The following is a 22,167-nucleotide window of genomic DNA, read 5'->3' as shown; positions in this document are numbered from 1 at the left end:
GGAACCTGCCTACTCTCCCTATTTTAGGGGGGTGGAGGGAACCTGCCAACTTTCTCTATTTTAGGGGGGTGGGGGGAACCTGCCAACTCGCCATATTTAAGGGGGGTGGGGGGATACTTCTGATTTAGGACCCTAAAATGAACCATTTCTCAACAAAGAATTCACTCCTACACTGGTATTCTAAGATCAAATGATTAGAACAAGTGAAACATGCCATTTTAAGGTGTTATTTTTCCCTAGTGGGTGTATACACATTATATTTGTTTTTGATTTTAAGCAAGTGGAATTTTCAAAAGATTGGCAAGTGTGCATCCAAGTTAGAAAGTTTTATTAGGGAACAAAATCAAAGTGAATTGATAGTGAAGTACAACTCGGATTAGGCGAGGTAAGAGGTACGACAAAAAAATATTGACCTGTCTTGAGCTTCAAAAAAACTGAAAGTTCTATTTCTGACTACTGTGCAGAATGACTATGTAAGCTATAGACAACCGTAACTGTATAGAGTCGCATTTAACTCTGCATATTCATGTTTTTCATATCAACTTGAAATATATATAACATTGAAATCAAAGATGTATAAAGATGTGCGAAATGGTAATTGTTGTGGTGTTCACATACTGCATGCTAAACATTATAACATGAATATAATGTTTGCATTACCCTCTAGAGACAAAATAACCCTTGAAAATGACATATTTTGAGTTGTTTTTTCAGATGAAATCATTAGACTTTAGAATATAGGAATAGTTTAGCAAGTTCGCTGGTTGAAAATACAAAATTTAAGGGTCCAAAAGCAGGAGTCTCTCTCCTAAATAGGGAGAGTTGGCAAGTATGTGTTCAGGGGTCACTGGTTGATCTAAGCTTGGCTCACATGGTGATTGTCTTCCACACACTAATCAAGGACAATCCTAGATTTGCACCTGATATTTGCTCATTGATATTCATTACTGCATGTTCTAATTTAAGGTGATAATGGGAGCTGATGGCAAAAGCAACACCAGGAGCAGTGATATCAATCTGGTGGACCTGGCAGGGTCAGAGAGGAGTTCGTCCACTGGTGCTACAGGGGACAGGCTGAGGGAAGGGTCGGCCATTAACCAGAGTCTGTCCACTCTAGGGAACGTCATCAGGTAGGGGACAGGGGGGGGACACTTTAACTCTAATCTGCCCTTTTTATCCATGATTTGATTAACTTGCCTCCCGTACCACTGCCCAAAACTGTAACTGTGCAGTGAAATCTGTTATTTCTGGCTCGGCTGTAGCTGTGATAAGTCATTTCTGAAAAGAAAACCATACCTTTCAGGACATTTAAAAAACAGAAAACACGATGAAATGAACAAAATATAATCAACAGCAGTGTTTTGAATGAACATAATGAGCAGTGCTAGATCATGATTCAAACCCTGGACCTCAAATAGTTATACTGTTGCTGTAACCAACTACGTTAGCCAATCATCAAAAGTGCACTGGCCCAATTACACTGCAGTTATATCCAAAATGAATTACTTTATATATAAAAAAAACAAAGTGGAATCTCAATTGTTTTGCCTACAGTGGGACAGAGATCCTGAAACTTTTCACTGATGATGTAGTCTTTAAACTTTTCACTGACGATGTAGTTTTTAAACATTTCACTGACGATGTAGTCTTTAAACTTTTCACTGACGATGTAGTCTTTAAACATTTCACTGACGATGAAGTTTTTAAACATTTCACTGACGATGTAGTCTTTAAACATTTCACTGACGATGTAGTCTTTAAACTTTTCANTCATGGTCAGTTACAGCCAGCACTGGGAGGCAACTAAGTTCCCCCCTCATGGTCAGTTACAGCCAGCACTGGGAGGCAACTAAGTTCCCCCCTCATGGTCAGTTACAGCCAGCACTGGGAGGCAACTAAGTTCCCCCCTCATGGTCAGTTACAGCCAGCACTGGGAGGCAACTAAGTTCCCCCCTCATGGTCAGTTACAGCCAGCACTGGGAGGCAACTAAGTTCCCCCCTCATGGTCAGTTACAGCCAGCACTGGGAGGCAACTAAGTTCCCCCCTCATGGTCAGTTACAGCCAGCACTGGGAGGCAACTAAGTTCCCCCCTCATGGTCAGTTACAGCCAGCACTGGGAGGCAACTAAGTTCCCCCCTCATGGTCAGTTACAGCCAGCACTGGGAGGCAACTAAGTTCCCCCCTCATGGTCAGTTACAGCCAGCACTGGGAGGCAACTAAGTTCCCCCCTCATGGTCAGTTACAGCCAGCACTGGGAGGCAACTAAGTTCCCCCTTCATGGTCAGTTACAGCCAGTACTGGGAGGCAACTAAGTTCCCCCCTCATGGTCAGTTACAGCCAGCACTGGGAGGCAACTAAGTTCACCCTCATTAGTAGTTAGTAGCAAAAATTGCACCATCACAGCAACAATAAGTAGTCAGGGGCAACAGTTGCACCATCACAGCAACAATTAGTAGTCAGGGGCAACAGTTGCACATCACAGCAACAATTAGTAGTTAGGGGCAACAGTTGCCACATCACAGTTAAAATAAGTAGTCAGGGGCAACAGTTGCATCATCACAGTTACAATAAGTAGTTAGGGGCAACAGTTGCACCATCACAGCAACAATTAGTAGTCAGGGGCAACAGTTGCACATCACAGCAACAATTAGTAGTTAGGGGCAACAGTTGCACCATCACAGTTACAATTAGTAGTTAGGGACAACAGTTGCACCATCATGTGATTTATTTTGGAAAACTGTGGAATAACTATGGTACAACAACATATTATATAAAGTGAATGTTCTGTTGTCACTAGGTCTGATCTAGGGTGACCTCATCTGACTCTTGTCTCCAATAAAGGACATACCCTTATTGACCTTACCAGTGAGAACTTGTCCCAATGTGATCACAAGTGCACATGTCCTTCCTTCTTCAACAATATGTCGAGGATACATCTTGTCTCATTTTCTACATTCCATTGCCTTGATTGGTAGACCCATGTGAAGACAGTTGCCTTGTTGTGATAAAATTTACAGTTAATTTATGGTTAATTCAACTCACCTGTTTCTATTTAACACTTATCTTCATAAGGAACACACATTTCATCTTGAAATTTTATTGGTCATTTCTGATAAAGGCAGTAATAAATTAATCCCATTATGAAACTAGATGACCTCCCGGCTAGGGTCAATCAAACACCCTCAGGTTTAGAGATTGTCCATTATTACTACACTGTCACCATTAGCTTAATAAACTGTAGTATGCTTTGTTACAAGTGACTATAAGATATTCTTTTAAGCAACTGTATACTGTTATCTTTTATAATGATATATATGGTATATGGTAGATGTTAGGTGTCTTTATTTTGCTTTCAAAACAACCACCGTATATAAGGAACAGTCTATTTTTGCTTTGTAATAGATTAACATATCCAGTTATTAGGGCCCCATATCGGAGATACGGGTGCCCTATAGTAATCACTCTGTCTGTCTGTCTGTCTGTCTGTCTGTCTGTCCGTNACAAAGTGGATCTCTGACTTTGACCCTGGCTCTTGATGGAGGAGGTATATAAGGTGAAATAAAACAAATCAAAGCTAACAAATGAGTATTGCACCGGTATTTACATTTCTGTTAGCCCAGCAAATATGGAGGTGGAAGGAAACAAGACTCACATCATAGTACATGTAAAATGTATATTTTGCTTCCTTGCGATTCTTTTTGAAGTCCAAATGTCAAACGTCAAGCTCAAATATATGGGCAGATTGCTTCTTGATGATTATTGGGGATATATTGCCACAAGACGGGGCCCTTACTGACCTGTCAGTGTTCTAGTTTTATGTAATTGCAAAACATGGATTTATAATAATAGGCCATTTATATTGAATAAAACTTAGCTCATAAATTTAATGAGCAAGTCTATACAAGGCCCATCATATTTTCTTGCTTGAGAAAAAAAATCCAGCTAACTTTTCATATGTAATCATGGATCTGCCCCAATTATCAACAATGGACATTGCAATACTAAATAAAATAGCTTGTTAGGGTGTATTAGTTAATTAATACATCAATATAATCTATTTTTATTACAGAGATACAAGTCTAAATCTGACATCAGATTTGGAACTCTCATACACAAACCAGAATCAGTTTAATGAAATTTGTGATTATCTTTATTATTAAGCTTATTAATTAGTCATCACTGTTCACAAAAAATAAATCATGCATCTGTTTATCGCAGTTATTGTTGCATTTTAAGAATAAATGTGTACATATTTCGGTGTTACAGATAGCGGCTCTAAGCCCAGCAGCTATGAACTACGACGAGACCCTTTCTACTCTCAGATACGCCGACAGGTGTGTATTCTATAGCTAACAAGGCTTATAGTTATCAGAGGAAACAGTTGTTAACTCATTAACCCCTGAAATTTCATAATGAACTATTCCAACCTTTGAATTGGAAGAGTTCAAATGCTTCTTTAGGGATGAATGAGTTAAATAAAAGTAAAGCATTTCGCTCGAAACTATATCGATGTTACAGTGACAAGTACCATATTTCTAGTTACAATGGTTGAGCTGCCATTAATACTACTTTTAATGTCTGAACCACTGCAGTTCAGTTAGGAAATCAATGTGCCTTTGTTTTTAGTACTAAAAAATTGTGTTCTGAACTATAATGTTTATATAAGATATTCCCTACTCATTAAAACTCTAATTAAACACTTCACATTTATGCCATGCTTACTGTTCTAGTTTATTTTGGGGTTTAAAGGTCAAGGCCAGTGTGACATGGTACTTTGACAGTGTAACTGTCAAAGTCAATGGCAACCAAGCATGATTGGCTGTTTCTTGAAATATTTTCTTCATGTTGAAAAGTATAAATACACAGCATTGAGTTGTTTTACTCATAACTACATAGCTAAGTGGTGGAGGTGTCGTATAACCATATACGTTTCATCAACTTGACCTATTAGTTTCATCAACTTGACCTATTAGTTTCATCAACTTGACCTATTAGTTTCATCAACTTGACCTATTAGTTTCATCAACTTGACCTATTAGTTTCATCAACTTGACCTATTAGTTTCATCAACTTGACCTATTAGTTTCATCAACTTGACCTATTAGTTTCATCAACTTGACCTATTAGTTTCATCAACTTGACCTATTAGTTTCATCAACTTGACCTATTAGTTTCATCAACTTGACCTATTAGTTTCATCAACTTGACCTATTAGTTTCATCAACTTGACCTATTAGTTTCATCAACTTGACCTATTAGTTTCATCAAGTTGGTACTGCTTTGTTGATGAAACAATTCATTGTTGTATCAAATGCATTTTCATAAGATTCGAAAGGCTGAAGTTTGACTGTTAACTTTAATTAGGACAAAAGTGGAATGAGTGGGTATTAGCCAAAGGCTAACATGTCTATAGATATTTCTACAATCTTTCTTTAAAACTAAGAATCAAAATACTCTCGCTTTAATTCTTGGTTGGTTGGGTGATGGGTTTTTTGCCTACATGATTCCACCCATGCAGGTTTCATCTCACTGTCGGAACGTCGGTATTCTGTCTGCGTTCGCTTTAATTCATAATTATCGATCTTATATACTCCAATTTCTACATGTGCTGTTGCAGGGCTTGACATTAAACATATACTGTTGTAGGGCCAAAAGAATTCAGAATAAGGCTGTGGTGAATGAGAGTCCCACAGAGAGGCTGATCCGTGAGCTGAAGGAGGAGAATGCAAAGCTCTTGGCTTTGTTGTCTAAAGAGGGTAGCGGCGGGCCAGACACCTCGGAAGGTATTTCTCATTACAAACGCTTAAAGTGGAAATGCCGTGTAAAAGAAATGGAAACATGCCTCTCTTACATTGCATTGCCATTAGATTAATATTTGTAGATAAATAAAACTATCCAGATAATTGAAAAAAATATTGCTGTCTTTTTAGACAATTTTTTAATACATTAAAACTGTAAATGTCAATTTTATGGGGAAAATGGGTAGGAAATGATGTATATAGTAATTTATTGCCAGTTTTTTGAATGCTTGTATAGGAATACATTTGTCAGGTTTAAACAGAGCATTCATTGCTTAAGATAGTTTTTGTTTAAAACTTGTTATCCTGTTTACAATGCCTTAAGAATATAAAATGCTGATGTTTTGTATTGAATGTATTTGCTTCTACAAAGGGACCAGTCGGTCTTTAAATGTTGCATCATGTTTGATACGTACATTGTTTGTGTATAAAGTAAAACTTTGATATAATTGCTTCTAGTTTAAACATATTGATATTTTTTTTTGTTAATTTTAAAAACAAGTCTGATATATTGTATGTTATGCTAAAGTTACCAGTCAGGAGGACAAGTATGCAGATACTGAAAAAACTGGTGAAAATTGTGTTTTGTTGTGCATGACTACTGACAGTGATGAAACTGTGGTCTGGAATGTGCCTGACACCTACAAATGTATCTGATGTTGTTGTGTGACTATAGACAACAGAGACATCACTAAATCTGAAAGGATTAATATCGTAAATGCAGTCTAAACTACAAAATTCAGCAAACCATATCTGTGATGTGCTCACGTAGCCAGTGATTATCAAAAGCATGTTTTATTTGATGGTTATGACTGGAATGTTTGTATTTCCTGCCTCATCATGTCTGTTTTTTGGCTCTATACTGAAATTTCTGTTCACTTCCGGCAACATGTGTTTGTACTTGATTCCGTCATTATAACACCTTGTGTCACTTCTGTCAATATCTAGGTATTGGTACTCTAATAAGGGGTCATGCTTCAATGACCTATTCTTCAGTCAATCAGTAAAGCATGACAGATGTTGGTGCTATATAATTATATAAACTCCATAGTTTTTAATGTTTGATGAAAAGTCATCAGAATATGACATCAGACAGAAGATGATCGCTGAGGAGGAAAGAAGTGATTTTGCATAATTGGATATGATTTATTTGAGTACCAGATTTATATTGATATGTTCGTATTATATACTCTATGAAGATCAGAATTGATTGTATAAGACATTAGCTGTATAGGTTAGTTGGTTTGGGTTATACATTATTGTACTTTAAAGTGCCATTTCACTTATAGTTTAATAAGCTGGGTATCTAACAAACTAATTTCATAAATGCTTTCTACATAGTCATTTGAAATTGTCTTCAGAATTTCTCAAATGTATTTGACCGAAAACACAATAACATTTAGGGAGGCACGGTAGTCTAGTGGTAGAACACCGGGCTCGTGACCGAAGGCACGGCACTGTCTTGTATCTTTGAGCAAGATACTTTACTTCAATTGTTCAAGTCTACTCAGCTGTAACTGAGTACGTGGTTGGGCAGTGCTAGAATTGTAGAATGCCTGGGAGTTGAGAAAGATATTGGCTGGTTGCAAAGGCCCTATAACATGGATACTAATTTGTGCACCGCTTTGAGACGACCTACGAACTAGGGTTGTGATAAAGCGGTAAATAAGAACCTCAAATTACTATTATTTTTTTCAAGCCTCGTTTCCATGTACAACGTGGAGGTGAATTTGTAGAATAAGATAGCTGACTTGCATAATGATGAAGCAATTAACATGATATTCGCCAATTTTACATTTGCCTATACCTATATTGAAACAATATCACGTTAGCCTTTGCCTTTAATGAAGTAACTTCCTATAAGATGTGATCCCTGGTTTGTTGTAGGTCGGAGAGGTATGTTACCAGAGGACTGTATATGCCAGACTTACATGTTAATCACCTATGTCTCTCCACATTTACTGTAAATCACAAGGGTCCCTATAGTTGTTCAAAGTCTGTTTAGCTTTCACAGAAATTTCATTCATTTGTTTTACCCAACACATTTTCAAATATATTGTTATTGATGTAAAAAAAAATCATAAAACAGAAATTGAAAATGATCAATTGATGACAAAGTAATAAAAAAAACATTTGAAAACATACGTATCAATTTAAGAATTTGAATTAATGTCTTGTTAAGCTGACAAAACATTTAAGTAACTAGGCTACATTCCCAGTGGTACAAAGCCTTGTCAGTTTAACATGTATTTTCAAACGTAAAAAAAATATCTTTTTTCCCTTTTGAAAGATTACAAGTCTTTGTGCAGTATTGATATTGTCGAATTAGAATTCTGAAATCTGTTAAAAAGAACAAATACTGCTAATTGAATGCTGAAAAGCTAATGAAAGTTTGAACAACTTGGGCTCAGATTAGCTTTTGCTGTGTTTTACCTGAGATAAGCCCTAATAGTCCGGCAGATTGGTGAATAATTGTGGGATCTTTAGTAGAAGCATGAAACTTAGCATGAATGAAGGAAGTGGTGTACTGATAAATTTTGGATATGGGGCCAAGCAGAATTTTTTCAAGATGGCCGCCAAATCCAAGATGGCCGCCATTTTTGATATTTTAGTAATACATGTGGTATTACATCGTTATTGTAAATGATATAGGTTCAAAAGTGAAATCTACAACATCAGGCATTAATCTAAATATCTTCCCACGATTTTGTACATTATTGATGCCATTNATTTTAATTTTTGCTTCTTTCAACGAATATGTTAGGGCCATTTTGAATGCAGTGAGCACAATTGATTTGATTTTAAATGTTCATCAAGTATCAAAATAATGTTCAATACACACACTGTCATACATATATACTTATCATAACGAGAAATGAATTTATCTTAAAATTAATAAAATTGAGCTGAGGAAATATGTTTTTATGCAAGTTTTGAAAAATTCTTCTGCCATCTTAAAATGGTGGCCATCACCATTCTTTTAAAGGCAATATATAAGTCTAGCTTTGTTTACATGATTGTCTGCTCATACATAAACAAGATAATAATTATTGTGTAAAAAAATGTAAGAAACTACAAAAATATACTTACAAATGAGTATACAAATGTACGTATGGAATTGTTAAATTTAACATATATTTGGCGGCCATCTTGGAATTGGTGGCCATCTTATTTTTGGTGGCCATCTTGAAAGAAAAAGATTGGCCCCATAGCCTAAATTGATCAGTATATAATTCTCAACCAGTATGCCAAGTTTTATGCTTTATCCTAAAATCCACGATTTTCCTGATTTTTGCACCATTCTCGGCAAATATTTGGCGACCATCTTGGATTTGGTGGCCATCTTGATTTTTTTTTTATTGGCCCCATATCCAAAATTGATCAGTATATCATTCCCTACATGCATACCAATTGGTATGCTTCTACTATAAAACCCACAATTCTTCTGATTTCTGCACCAATCTGCCGGACTATAAGAGGAAGGGGATGTAACTTATTTACCATACATTTACAAGAATGGCATATTTCTGGATCTGTGAAATATGGGAGGGTTCCATGGCCTCTAACATGCCATGGGCTTATCACAAGTAGCCTGCAGTATACACTTGATTTATGCTGTCAGTATTTCAAAAGTAATTGCGGGAGATATCGCCTCTGTTTATTCACATAAGGTCTTTAATTACTCAGATATTCTAAAGGATGTAGTACTGAGAAGGTTGTCTCCCCTTGAATGGTGTTGCTAGGTGAGGTTAGTTGTGTAATTTGTAGTGACTTTGTGTGGTCTTACAAGAATATATTCATGTGCGCTACAGGAACATTTAGACATCAGTACATGTAATGGTCAATAACAGGTCATGTTTTCAGTTAAAGTGTTTTCATGGTTTTGTTTGTAAACTGAAATTACAAATGCTTTGACTTGAATTAATGAATTATTGAATAAAGTTCATCATCTAAATTTAAACACTCCTTTTTGAGGAATCGTGTAGTTACATTGCTTATATCCCAACACAAACACGTTTTATTGATGGCAAAGATTTAGTATTGAAGACTGAACTTCAGTGTTTGTCCACCTCAAGTAATATAGTTAGGAAGTGTTCAAACAAATTGTAGTGGTAGAGAATTATCATGTAATATAAAACCTTATTTTGTCTCTTTTGTCGCTGATTTGTATTTTGTTATCTATTTGAGTCATGACTCAGTATTGTTTAAACCAAGGGTACTTCAGATACAAAGTAATTTATCAAGAATTCTTGTACAGTGAAAAAAAGGGTCTGCAAATTAACTTTACAATAGTTGATCAGACAAAGAGTACTTTATTTCCTTGTGGTATCCATTGTTAAACCTATAAAAATAGATATCTAATATTTCGAAATCCTCGTTCTCAGCCTGTAGTGTTGATTGTAGCTAGTCTAGTATACCATGTGAATTGCATTGCCCCGACAAAATTTCTATTATAATTCTTCATCAATTAGTTTTAAAGTTTGATAAAATAATTTTCATTAGTTTAAACAAATGTAATATTGAAAGTTGAAATCCTTAAAAGCATTCTCTTATATTTTATTTTTATTTGTTTCCATAAATTCCCAGATATCAGAGATTTAAGATGTACAACTATCATCTGATATCTTTCCTGTGACTAAACCCTCTGGTCTTAATATTAATGATTAAGACTAAAGTCAAGGTCATTTCAAGGTGGTTTGGTGTCTGACATGTAATTCTAAGAAAGACTATTCTATTCTCACTACTTCTGTGTTGTCACTCTCACTGTTAATTACATTTCCCAAGTATAACTTTATGATCGTTTAGTCCAAAACTGCTATAAAGCTGAAGTGTTTTACTAAAAGAATGTTTAATGTGTTATTAAACAGTCATTTTACCTTGCATCTGATAAAAATGAACATTTATCTAAATATTTATTTTTTAACTTTTATATACTGGCATTTGTTTCTCTTGAAGAAGACCTTGTAAATCAAACGAGTAAATGCAATTTTGTGAAACTGATTCTTCTTTCATAAAAAAAACCAATAGACTTGCATCAAAGCACATTTCCACATATTGTTTTTGATCACGTTTCAATTTTTCCATCATTGAGTTTCATCAAAGATTGGTTCGCTACATGATTCTGTATCAAAAAGTGAAACTCCTAATTGAATGCATGAAAGAATAAAATAGAATAAAATAAAAAGAAGAAATAAAAGATGAAAAAGAAACATTTTTTTTTGAATTATGTAAGAAAATCATTCTATTGCATATTTGCCCCATTCTTATGAAGTATAGTCATGATCAAGTGAAATTGATGATGGTGAAATACAAATTTTTCTTCTCCATTTTCCAGAGGTGCATGATGCATCAATTGAATTTAATACCTGTCTAATTTATGTTTCTAAAAATGTCATCAGCATTGGTGACTGTGATAATAGTCTAATTGCCTTGATTTTACTTGGAACAGAACTACAGAGAATGTTACAGGAAAATGAGCGCCGGATGAAAAACATGAACCTGTCATGGGAACAGCGACTAGAGCAAGCAAGGTCTGTACTAGGTTTTCCTTTCATCATGTCCAGCTTGTTTACTTTTCACGAGGCTGGAAAACTTGTGGCTGAAGTGTGATACATGTATAACAAATTCTGCATCTGTTTTTCTATTATGTTATAACTACCAATCAGAACCTATGACCCCAAAGATAGAAGTGAATTATAACTGATTACCATATTCCACTTAGTAAGGTCCCCAATCCCGACTTAAGCACACACTCCATGCTCCCTTTTTCTGATCCGAGCTTCACATCTCTTCATCATAATTTACCAACTTATTTGAAATTTTTAAAAAGAGTCTATTATGGTTGTTTTGGAGAATGTTTGGAGGTTCTAAATTCTTTGTAATTTTCCCAAATTGGTTAAGGCAACTAGAGTGGTAGAAAAGGATAACGAAGTTAGGTTGTGCTTTGTTCAGATCAAGGTCATTTACTTACTAATAGGGATTGCTTTCTCTAATATTTGATAGATACAGCAGTAGAATAACCTCCCTATGAAATGTGGCATAGTACTTCACACAGATATATCATTTATCACAAACTGCCATAAGAGAATACATTTACAGTCTTTATATCAAACCTTAATGACACTATAACTGTAGCAGAAAGAAAATTTAGGGTTTTCAAAATAGCTTGACAAATTAGTCTACAATCTTTGACATTAAATTTCACAGGTACCTTCCCTTCAGTTGAATATATCTTGTGATTTCAATGTCCTATGGTCTCGCTGTGTCAAATTTCACTTACTAAAAATATGATTTTGATTTCTACTCAGTGTCATAATACTTTACAGACACTTTTTTTTATTTGAACATCTTTCTTTGAACTGTACGTGAGGTCATTAGGTCAACGTCACCAATACATGTCAGATTGTTTCCACTTGGTATTTTGAGAACGACTATATGCCCTTAGCTGTTGCAAATCCACAAACAAGCATTTTTTGATAATATTCATTACACTACTGGTCTCAAAGTCTCGGATAGAATTGCGTGGTTTCTAGTTCATAACTTACGAAGTAATTTGTGTTTTGCTGTAAACTATAACACTTATCTATTGTTTGTCCTTAACGTCTACAGAAAGGAGTGGGAGAAATCTGTCAGTGGTGGCGACGACCAAAAAAAACAGGAGTTTGAAAACAAACCTTACATAACCAATATCAATGAGGATCCTCAGCTATCTGGCATAATCAAACACTGCTTCAATAAAGGTATCTTTTACACAATGCCTCAAAAAACACAACTAACACAGAACTTATATTACAAACACTGCTTCGATAAACACAACCTATACACGATGTATCAAACTTATAGCACAAACAAAACTATAACACTTATCTATTGTTTATCCTTAACGTCTACAGAAAGGAGTGGGAGAAATCTGTCAGTGGTGGCGACGACCAAAAAAACAGGAGTTTGAAAACAATCCTTACATAACCAATATCAATAAGGATCCTCAGCTATCTGGCATAATAAAACCCTGCTTCAATAAAGGTATCTTTTACACAATGCTTCAAAAAACACAACTAACACAGAACTTATATTACAAACACTGCTTAAATAAACACAACCTATATACAATGTATCTATTTTATAGCACAAACACTACTTCAACAAACACAACCTTTACACAATGTATCAAGCGTATATTATAAGCACTGCTTCAATAGACACAACCTATACACGATGTATCAAACTTATAGCACATTAAACACTGCTTCAATAGACACAACCTATACACGATGTATCAAACTTATAGCACAAACAAAACTATAACACTTATCTATTGTTTGTCCTTAACGTCTACAGAAAGGAGTGGGAGAAATCTGTCAGTGGCGGCGACGACCAAAAAAAACAGGAGTTTGAAAACAAACCTTACATAACGAATATCAATGAGGATCCTCAGCTATCCGGCCTAATCAAACACTGCTTCAATAAAGGTATCTTATACACCATGTATCAAACTTATAGCACATTAAACACTGCTTCAATAAAGGTATCTTTTGCACAATGCTTCAAAAAACACAACTAACACAGAACTTATATTACAAACACTGCTTCGATAAACACAACCTATATACAATGTATCTATTTTATAGCACAAACACTGCCTCAATAAACACAACCTATACACCATGTATCAAACTTATAGCACAAACTCTGCTTCAACAAACACCACCTAGACACAATGTATCAAACATATATTACAAACACTGTTTCAATAAACACAACTTACACAGAATGTATCAAACTTATAGCACATTAAACACTGCTTCAATAGACACAACCTATACACCATGTATCATAGTTGTAGTCCAAACCCTGCTTCAACAAACACCACCTAGACACAATGTATCAAACATATATTACAAACACTGCTTCGATAAACACAACCTATATACAATGTATCTATTTTATAGCACAAACACTGCTGCAACAAACACAACCTTTACACAATGTATCAAACATATATTACAAACACTGCTTCAACAAAAACAACCTATACACAATGCATCAAACTTATATTACAATATATCAAACTTATATTATAAACACTGCTTCAATAAGGTATCTTATATACAGTGTATCAAACCTATACTCCAAATACTGCAAAAACAATTTCTGTACAATGTATCATACAGTTCTTATATTACAAACACTCCTTCAATAAACACAACTTACACAGAATGTATCAAACTTATAGCACAAATACTGCTTAAACAAATACAACCTATACACAATGCATCAAACTTATATTACAAACACTGCTTCGATAAACACAACCTATATACAATGTATCTATTTTATAGCACAAACACTGCTTCAATAACACAACCTATACACGATGTATCAAACTTATAGCACAAACACTGCTTCAATAAAGGTATCTTATACACCATGTATCATAGTTGTAGTCCAAACCCTGCTTCAACAAACACATCCTATACACAATGTATCAAACATATATTACAAACACTGCTCCAACAAACACAACCTATACACGATGTATCAAACTTATAGCACAAACCCTGCTTCAACAAACACAACCTATACTCAATGTATCAAGCGTATATTATAAGCACTGCTTCAATAGACACAACCTATACACGATGTATCAAACTTATAGCACAAACAAAACTATAACACTTATCTATTGTTTATCCTTAACGTCTACAGAAAGGAGTGGGAGAAATCTGTCAGTGGCGGCGACGACCAAAAAAAACAGGAGTTTGAAAACAAACCTTACATAACCAATATCAATAAGGATCCTCAGCTATCTGGCATAATAAAACCCTGCTTCAATAAAGGTATCTTTTACACAATGCTTCAAAAAACACAACTAACACAGAACTTATATTACAAACCCTGCTTCAACAAACACCACCTAGACACAATGTATCAAACATATATTACAAACACTGCTTAAATAAACACAACCTATATACAATGTATCTATTTTATAGCACAAACACTGCTGCAACAAACACAACCTATACTCAATGTATCAAGCGTATATTATAAGCACTGCTTCAATAGACACAACCTATACACGATGTATCAAACTTATGGCACAAACACTGCTTCAATAAAGGTATCTTATACACCATGTATCATAGTTGTAGTCCAAACCCTGCTTCAATAAAGGTATCTTTTACACAATGCCTCAAAAAACACAACTAACACAGAACTTATATTACAAACTCTGCTTCAACAAACACCACCTAGACACAATGTATCAAACATATATTACAAACACTCCTTCAATAAACACAACTTACACAGAATGTATCAAACTTATAGCACAAATACTGCTTAAACAAATACAACCTATACACAATGTATCAAACTTATATTACAAACACTGCTTCAACAAACATAACTTACACAGAATGTATCAAACTTATAGCACAAACACTGCTTCAACAAACACAACCTATACACAATGTATCAAACTTATATTACAAACACTGCTTCAATAAACACAACCTATACACAATGTATCAAACTTATAGCACAAACACTGCTTCAACAAACACAACCTATACACAATGTATCNCACTGCTTCAATAGACACAACCTATACACAATGTATCAAACTTATATTATAAACACTGCTTCAATAGACACAACCTATACACAATGTATCAAACTTATATTACAAACACTGCTTCAATAAAGGTATCTTATACACGATGTATCATAGTTGTAGTCCAAATACAATGCTTCAACAAACACAACCTATACAAAATTTATCAAATTTATATTACAAACACTGCTTCAATAAAGGTATCTTATACACCATGTATCATAGTTGTAGTCCAAACACTGCTTCAATAAGGTATCTTATATACAATGCTTCAACAAACACAACCTATACAAAATTTATCAAACTTATATTATAAACACTGCTTCAATAAACACAACCTATACACAATGTATCAAACTTATATTATAAACACTGCTTCAATAGACACAACCTATACACAATGTATCAAACTTATATTACAAACACTGCTTCAATAAAGATATCTTATACATGATGTATCATAGTTGTAGTCCAAACACTGCTTCAATAAGGTATCTTATATACAATGCTTCAACAAACACAACCTATACACAATTTATCAAACTTATATTATAAACACTGCTTCAATAAGTTATCTTATAGACAATGCTTCAACAAACACAACCTATACACAATGTATCAAACTTATATTATAAACACTGCTTCAGTAAAGGTATCTATACACGATGTATCATAGTTGTAGTCCAAACACTGCTTCAATAAGGTATCTTATATACAGTGTATCAAACCTATACTCCAAATACTGCAAAAAACAACTTCTGTACAATGTATCATATAGTTCTTATATTACAAACACTGCTTCAGCAAACACAACTAATTCACAATATATCAAGCTTACAATTGAAATACTTCTTCAATAATGTACATGTTCTTGTACACATACATGTATGTGTCAAATGTCCACAAAACAATATGGTAGTGTATGGAATATGTGCAAAATTGTGGCAACTCAACTTTTGTTGTATTTTTAGGAAAGACAGTGATAGGAAGAACGAAAGCAGGAGATGACAATGTCCAACTCCGAGGTCTAGGGTAAGGTCGGATATTATGATAAGAGGGTTCAGACTTTGTAGTGTTCAGATCTAGGGTTTAGGTAATGTCCAATAATGTTATAAGAGGGTTCAGACTTTGTAATGTTCAGATCTAGGGTTTAGGTAATATCTAATATTGTTATAAGAGGGTTCAGACTTTGTAATGTTCTGATCTTGGGTTTAGGTAATGTCCAATAATGTTATAAGAGGGTTCAGACTTTGTAATGTTCAGATCTAGGGTTTAGGTAATATCCAATATTGTTATAAGAGGGTTCAGACTTTGTAATGTTCTGATCTAGGGTTTAGGTAATGTCCAATATTGTTATAAGAGGGTTCAGACTTTGTAATGTTCTGATCTAGGGTTTAGGTAATATCCAATATTGTTATAAGAGGGTTCAGACTTTGGGTTTAGGTAATATCCAATATTGTTATAAGAGGGTTCAGACTTTGGGTTTAGGTAATATCCAATATTGTTATAAGAGGGTTCAGACTTTGGGTTTAGGTAATATCCAATATTGTTATAAGAGGGTTCAGACTTTGTTATGTTCAGATCTAGGGTTTAGGTAATATCCAACATTGTTATCAGAGTGTTCAGACTTGTTCCTGTTCAGATCTGGGATCTAGTGTAAGATCTGAGATTGTGATAATTGAGTTCAGTCTTGCATGATCTATTATCAAATAATTGACGGCTGTTAATTTGAAGAGAAAAGGAAAATATCATTGACTGGCAATATGCTGTTGTGGAGAAAAGGTTAATACCTTTGATTGGGGTTGTGGTCTATAAAAAAGGCACACATTGAGTTCAATAAGTACGAGCGAGAAAAAAGCCATGTACATTCATCGAATAATAACTTTATGAGGGTATCCAATTAATATGTGTGATTTGATCTTAACATTTATTAAAAACTTAAGTTTTTTAATTCGCTCAGAAATATATTTACCATTCCTTTCTTGTCCCTTTTTAATGTAAGTTGCAGTCAAAGTTTCATTACAATGTAGACAACTTATATGTCTTATTTTTTGATAATTAGTTTTCTTGTTACTCTAGCTGCTTATTGAAAAATAATTAAAGTTGGAACCATTGCCTATCTTTTATCTAGCATACAACCAAAACATGCCATCATTTACCACACCGGCTCAAAACTATATATTGAACCAGCAGAGAAATCAGCACTGGTGTTCGTGTCAGGTCACAGGATCAGGGAAAAGTCATGTCTCGGTCACCTGGTAAGTCTCAAGGTCAAATTGTCATCTGGTAAGTCCCAAGGTCAAATTGTCTTCTGGTAAGTCCCAAGGTCAAAATGTCATCTGGTTAGTCTCAAGGTCAAATTGTCATCTGGTTAGTCCCAAGGTCAAAGTGTCATCTGGTAAGTCCCAAGGTCAAAGTGTCATCTGGTAAGTCCCAAGGTCACAGTGTCTTAATCACCTCCCAAATTCCAAGGTCACAGGATCTCCTTGTATGTCCCTAGTGACATGATCTCTATCACCCTCATTAATCCTGAGGTCACATGGTCTATATCACCTGACAAGCTCCATAGTTAATGTTATAGGGTCTTTATAACTGGGTTCATTCCAATGTAACTGGCAAGGAAAACTACTGTCTTTGTTCCACCAAATCTTACCTGTCACTGTCTGTTTGATGCGTATGTAAGATCACAGTGATTTTCAGGTTGTAGGCGAAGAAGTTAGTTAATTAAGACAAACTTGGCAAGAAAGAAATTTTTAGCAAAGTTCTGGTGTATTCAGTCCAAAATAAATATGTTTTGGTAAACAAATTTGCTACTTTAAAAAGCTATTTCATTTGAAGTTAACATAATATTTGTGATGCAGTTTTATCATTATACTTGAAACTTGTGTACAAGTAACTTTTCATAATATTTTGTAATTATTGTAATTACAGGACCGTATCCGGCTTGGTTCATCCTGCCTGTTCTTGTATGTTGGCTTACATGAGGAGCGGTCCTCTAGTGACCAGGTGGACCAGTATAACTATGATTACTTCATGATGGAACTGGCCGAGCATGAGGGAGTTACTGTGGACCTGCATACTCCCCGCGCCAATGAGGCTGTCGACCAGGCGTCCACTGGGCGTGCCCTAGAGGAGTATGTAAGGCTATTGCCACTTATATCTGAAGCCAATGCCATCAGTGAGGAGTTATCAAAGGTAAGGGGAGATAATTCTTGTCTACCCAAGTACTTTAACCGCTATTAGGCTGAATATATATCTTTTAATGGTCTTTAAATTTGTTAGTATATACATTTCAGTTTTTAATTAGCAGAAAATAAATCTTTGTCGCAATATTTGATCTTCTGAATTCTATGCCCAGTTTTTATTATAACCTGATTCGACCTAATAAATGCAGCATAAAAATTAATTGTTTTAGTGTTGAGTTACTCGCTATTGTATCCTGTTGTCTTTGTTTATGTTTTAGGTATATGATGTTTGTATATTTTAGGATATACTTGATAATATTTGCGGTGTATTGGAGTATGTGATGATTGTATGTTTCAGACTGCCCATTTTGATGCAGAGATCAAAAGTGAAGCCAGTCACGACCCTATGGGTAAAGCATCAGGTCGAGAGGTCATCGTTAGAGTAACTGATACTAAGACAAAGAAGGTAGGAACCATTTGTTTGTTTGTTTGTGTTTAACGGCCCATCGACGGCTGTGGTCATTGAGGGCCATGGTGATTGATTTATTCATTTATTTCATATATGAATCACTCAGGCGAATCATGAGTCTAAAATAGTACATTTGTATAAAGTTATACCAAGTTTGAGGGTTATGTATTGAGGAGGAAGTAATTCATCAAGGCCCAAATCGGGGTAAAGTTTTGTGAATTAACAAATAATAAAACTAATTATAATTAGCCTATAGTATTATGGTACATTGTTATATGTAAAACTGGACTTATATAAATAAATATATATATATATAATCACTTGTGAAACATTGCTGTCTAGATCTGGATGTGGTCCTGCGACAAGTTCCTGCACAGGAAAGACTTGATGGATGACCTCTACAGCCAATTTATTGACGACAGTTCCCTCAATGTGCCCAAAGAGAAAGACCCGTTCTGGGATCCAGTGGAGGACATTTTCCTTGGAAGGTAGACAACTCTTCACTTTCTCACAGTTTGTGTATTTTCCTTGTAATCCACGAAAACCCTAAATCAAAAACTTACAGAAAAGGATAAAAATTGGGAGTGATGACTTAATTTGACTTGTTATGTCCAAAAGACCAATGTCTCCATAAATTTAACATTATTACGATCCCTCAGTGTTTCACAGTTCATAAGCTTTGTCTCATGTCTAATATGATAGTCACTTTGTTGGTAACTTAACATTGCTTGCCCACAGTTGCCACATTCTGCTCCAAAGTCTGTCGTATGGTCTAGAGGTAGATGAGCACTTCACCCTCCACAACTACCATGGGAAGGAGGAGGGGGTCATGCACGTCCAGCTGCTCCCGTGTGATGCTAAAGGTCGGCTCCTCAGTGAGGATGATAGCATCTATGAACCAGCAGAATTACTGGGCCAGTCATTCCATCTGTCGGTTCTCCTGAACCAGTACATGGGGGTACGCTGGAACAAGGAAGACAGAAGTAGAGGCGTTTACTGCAGGTCATTTGACTTTTTTGACAAATTCAATTATTACAATTTATTTTTTAAATAAATCTTAAATTCCACTTGAACAGATTGGTTTTCAGGTTAAAACAGTTGACTGTATTTGGAGTTGCAATGCAAATTTTACCTATTTAAGATTTATTTGACCTTGGAGAAAGGCTGGTATATTTGTTCTTAATAAAATACTCATCTGTTTCTTTCGAATTTATCCAAACTTTGAAAACAATTATTTGTCAAAAAAACACACACAAAATTTTGTCTTTCATTTGTATTGGAATACAACACATACAATTAACAAAGTAAACAACTTGTTCTACATATGTTGTTTTCAAATATATGCTCCTAGCAAGTACATTTAATAAAAGCTATATATCAGGCTCCGGTTTCATGAACTCAACTTAATGTTCTTACAATCCACTTCCTTTTTTTTTGACATGAAAACATCAATCCGTTTTGGTACAAACTTTCCAATTACATCTATAACGTGGAAACATATTTCTTGTATCTGGCACAGGGTTTTTTTCAGATTACAATCTTGATATGAAAACATTTATCTGTTTACCAGGTACAAATTCTTTGACAGCAAGGTGTTAATCACAGACACGCTGTGGGGTAGGAGCTCTGCAGAAGTTGACTACAGAAAGGACTTTGTATACAGAAAGTTTACAGAAGACTTCCTTAATTATCTCACTTCACAGTCTCTGGTCCTAGAACTCTGGGGCAAACAAGGTAAGCTTATCCTCCTCATTGAATGGATACTCAGTACAGGACAATTATGGGGCAATATTGAGATATTAACTCATTCAACCCTGAAATTTCATAATGAACTATTCAAACCTTAGAATTTTGAAGAGTTCAAATGTGTCTTCAGGGTTAAATGGGTTAAAGTTTCAGAACCAAGTGTAATGAAAATGTCATAAGTTATGTAGCGATACTTTAGTGGGAAGGGACTGGATGGACATTTTGGAATAATTATTCTCACTTATTTTCCGAGCTTGTTTCTTATATTTTGTAACATTCAAGCTCAACCCAAAAATTTCAGGTTTTGTGGTAATGTTTAAGGAAAACAAAATAAAAAATATTAATACATGAAACAATAATGTGACATTAAATTTATCTTTTTTCAAAAAAAGGAAAAATATATCTGTTTTTTCTAGTATCTCAAAGTGTTATTTGTATGTTTTGCTAATTTACATCAAAACTTATCAAATTTGATTAGAATAAATGATAGAAGTTTTCTTGATGACAACAGGTGGGGATAAAGGTATGTATTAGGTGCTGTGCATGTAGAATTATAATGCTACAAAATCGGGTGACTTTTGCTTCAGGCAGTCGTTGTTAAAGATGCTTTCAGCTTAAACAGTTTATTGAAGTTTTCTGTTGCTTACATCTTTTGACAGATTTTTTTTACAACTACATGTACGCTTTTGACAATGAAATGCTATTGTTTAAGAGTTTGCATTTCTCATCAACATTCCTATTCATCACCAAATAGTTTTCAGTGTCATTATATGGGGGTTAAACATAAATATGTATTGATAACTTGGTGATATATGCACAAAAACTACATTTTCAACAGGGTTATCTGGTAACATATGTCCTGTATAAACACAGGTTAAATTATAAACAGGGTTATCTGGTAACATATGTCCTCTATAAACACAGGTTAAATTATAAACAGGGGTATCTGGTAATATATGTCCCGTATAAACACAGGTTAAATTATCAACAGGGTTATCTGGTAGTATAAACAAAGGTTAAATTATAAACAGGGCTATCTGGTAACATATGTCCTGCATAAACACAGGTTAAATTATAAACAGGGCTATCTGGTAACATATGTCCTGCATAAACACAGGTTAAATTATCAACAGGGTTATCTGGTAGTATAAACAAAGGTTAAATTATAAACAGGGTTATCTGGTAATATATGTTCTGTATAAACACAGGTTAAATTATAAACAGGGTTATCTGTTAATATATGTCCTGTATAAACACAGGTTAAATTATAAATAGGGTTATCTGGTAATAAGTATACTCCATACATTTTGGTTAATGTTATTATCAGGGCTATCTGGTAAAACATATACTGC

At 34.8% G+C, this 22,167-nt stretch overlaps 1 protein-coding gene across 1 annotated transcript in view; it reads left to right on the top strand.

The window, feature by feature from the left end:
- The window catches only part of LOC110466357 (kinesin-like protein KIF28P), a 60,666-nt gene that overhangs the window by 31,105 nt on the left and 7,394 nt on the right, over positions 1-22,167 (top strand). Inside the window, exons 6-19 of the mRNA XM_021522801.1 lie at positions 967-1,130; positions 1,555-1,615; positions 4,175-4,335; positions 5,648-5,784; positions 11,249-11,330; positions 12,409-12,539; positions 16,387-16,447; positions 17,547-17,673; positions 18,347-18,610; positions 18,959-19,066; positions 19,412-19,557; positions 19,808-20,071; positions 20,640-20,803; positions 21,327-21,338. Of these exons, the coding sequence (XP_021378476.1) occupies positions 967-1,130; positions 1,555-1,615; positions 4,175-4,335; positions 5,648-5,784; positions 11,249-11,330; positions 12,409-12,539; positions 16,387-16,447; positions 17,547-17,673; positions 18,347-18,610; positions 18,959-19,066; positions 19,412-19,557; positions 19,808-20,071; positions 20,640-20,803; positions 21,327-21,338 (1,882 nt within the window). The remainder of the gene's footprint in view (positions 1-966; positions 1,131-1,554; positions 1,616-4,174; positions 4,336-5,647; positions 5,785-11,248; positions 11,331-12,408; positions 12,540-16,386; positions 16,448-17,546; positions 17,674-18,346; positions 18,611-18,958; positions 19,067-19,411; positions 19,558-19,807; positions 20,072-20,639; positions 20,804-21,326; positions 21,339-22,167) is intronic.

The sequence above is a fragment of the Mizuhopecten yessoensis genome, unplaced genomic scaffold (assembly GCF_002113885.1).
Source record: "Mizuhopecten yessoensis strain PY_sf001 unplaced genomic scaffold, ASM211388v2 scaffold11131, whole genome shotgun sequence".
Taxonomy (NCBI): domain Eukaryota; kingdom Metazoa; phylum Mollusca; class Bivalvia; order Pectinida; family Pectinidae; genus Mizuhopecten; species Mizuhopecten yessoensis.
This window is presented reverse-complemented; position numbering and strand designations above follow the sequence as displayed.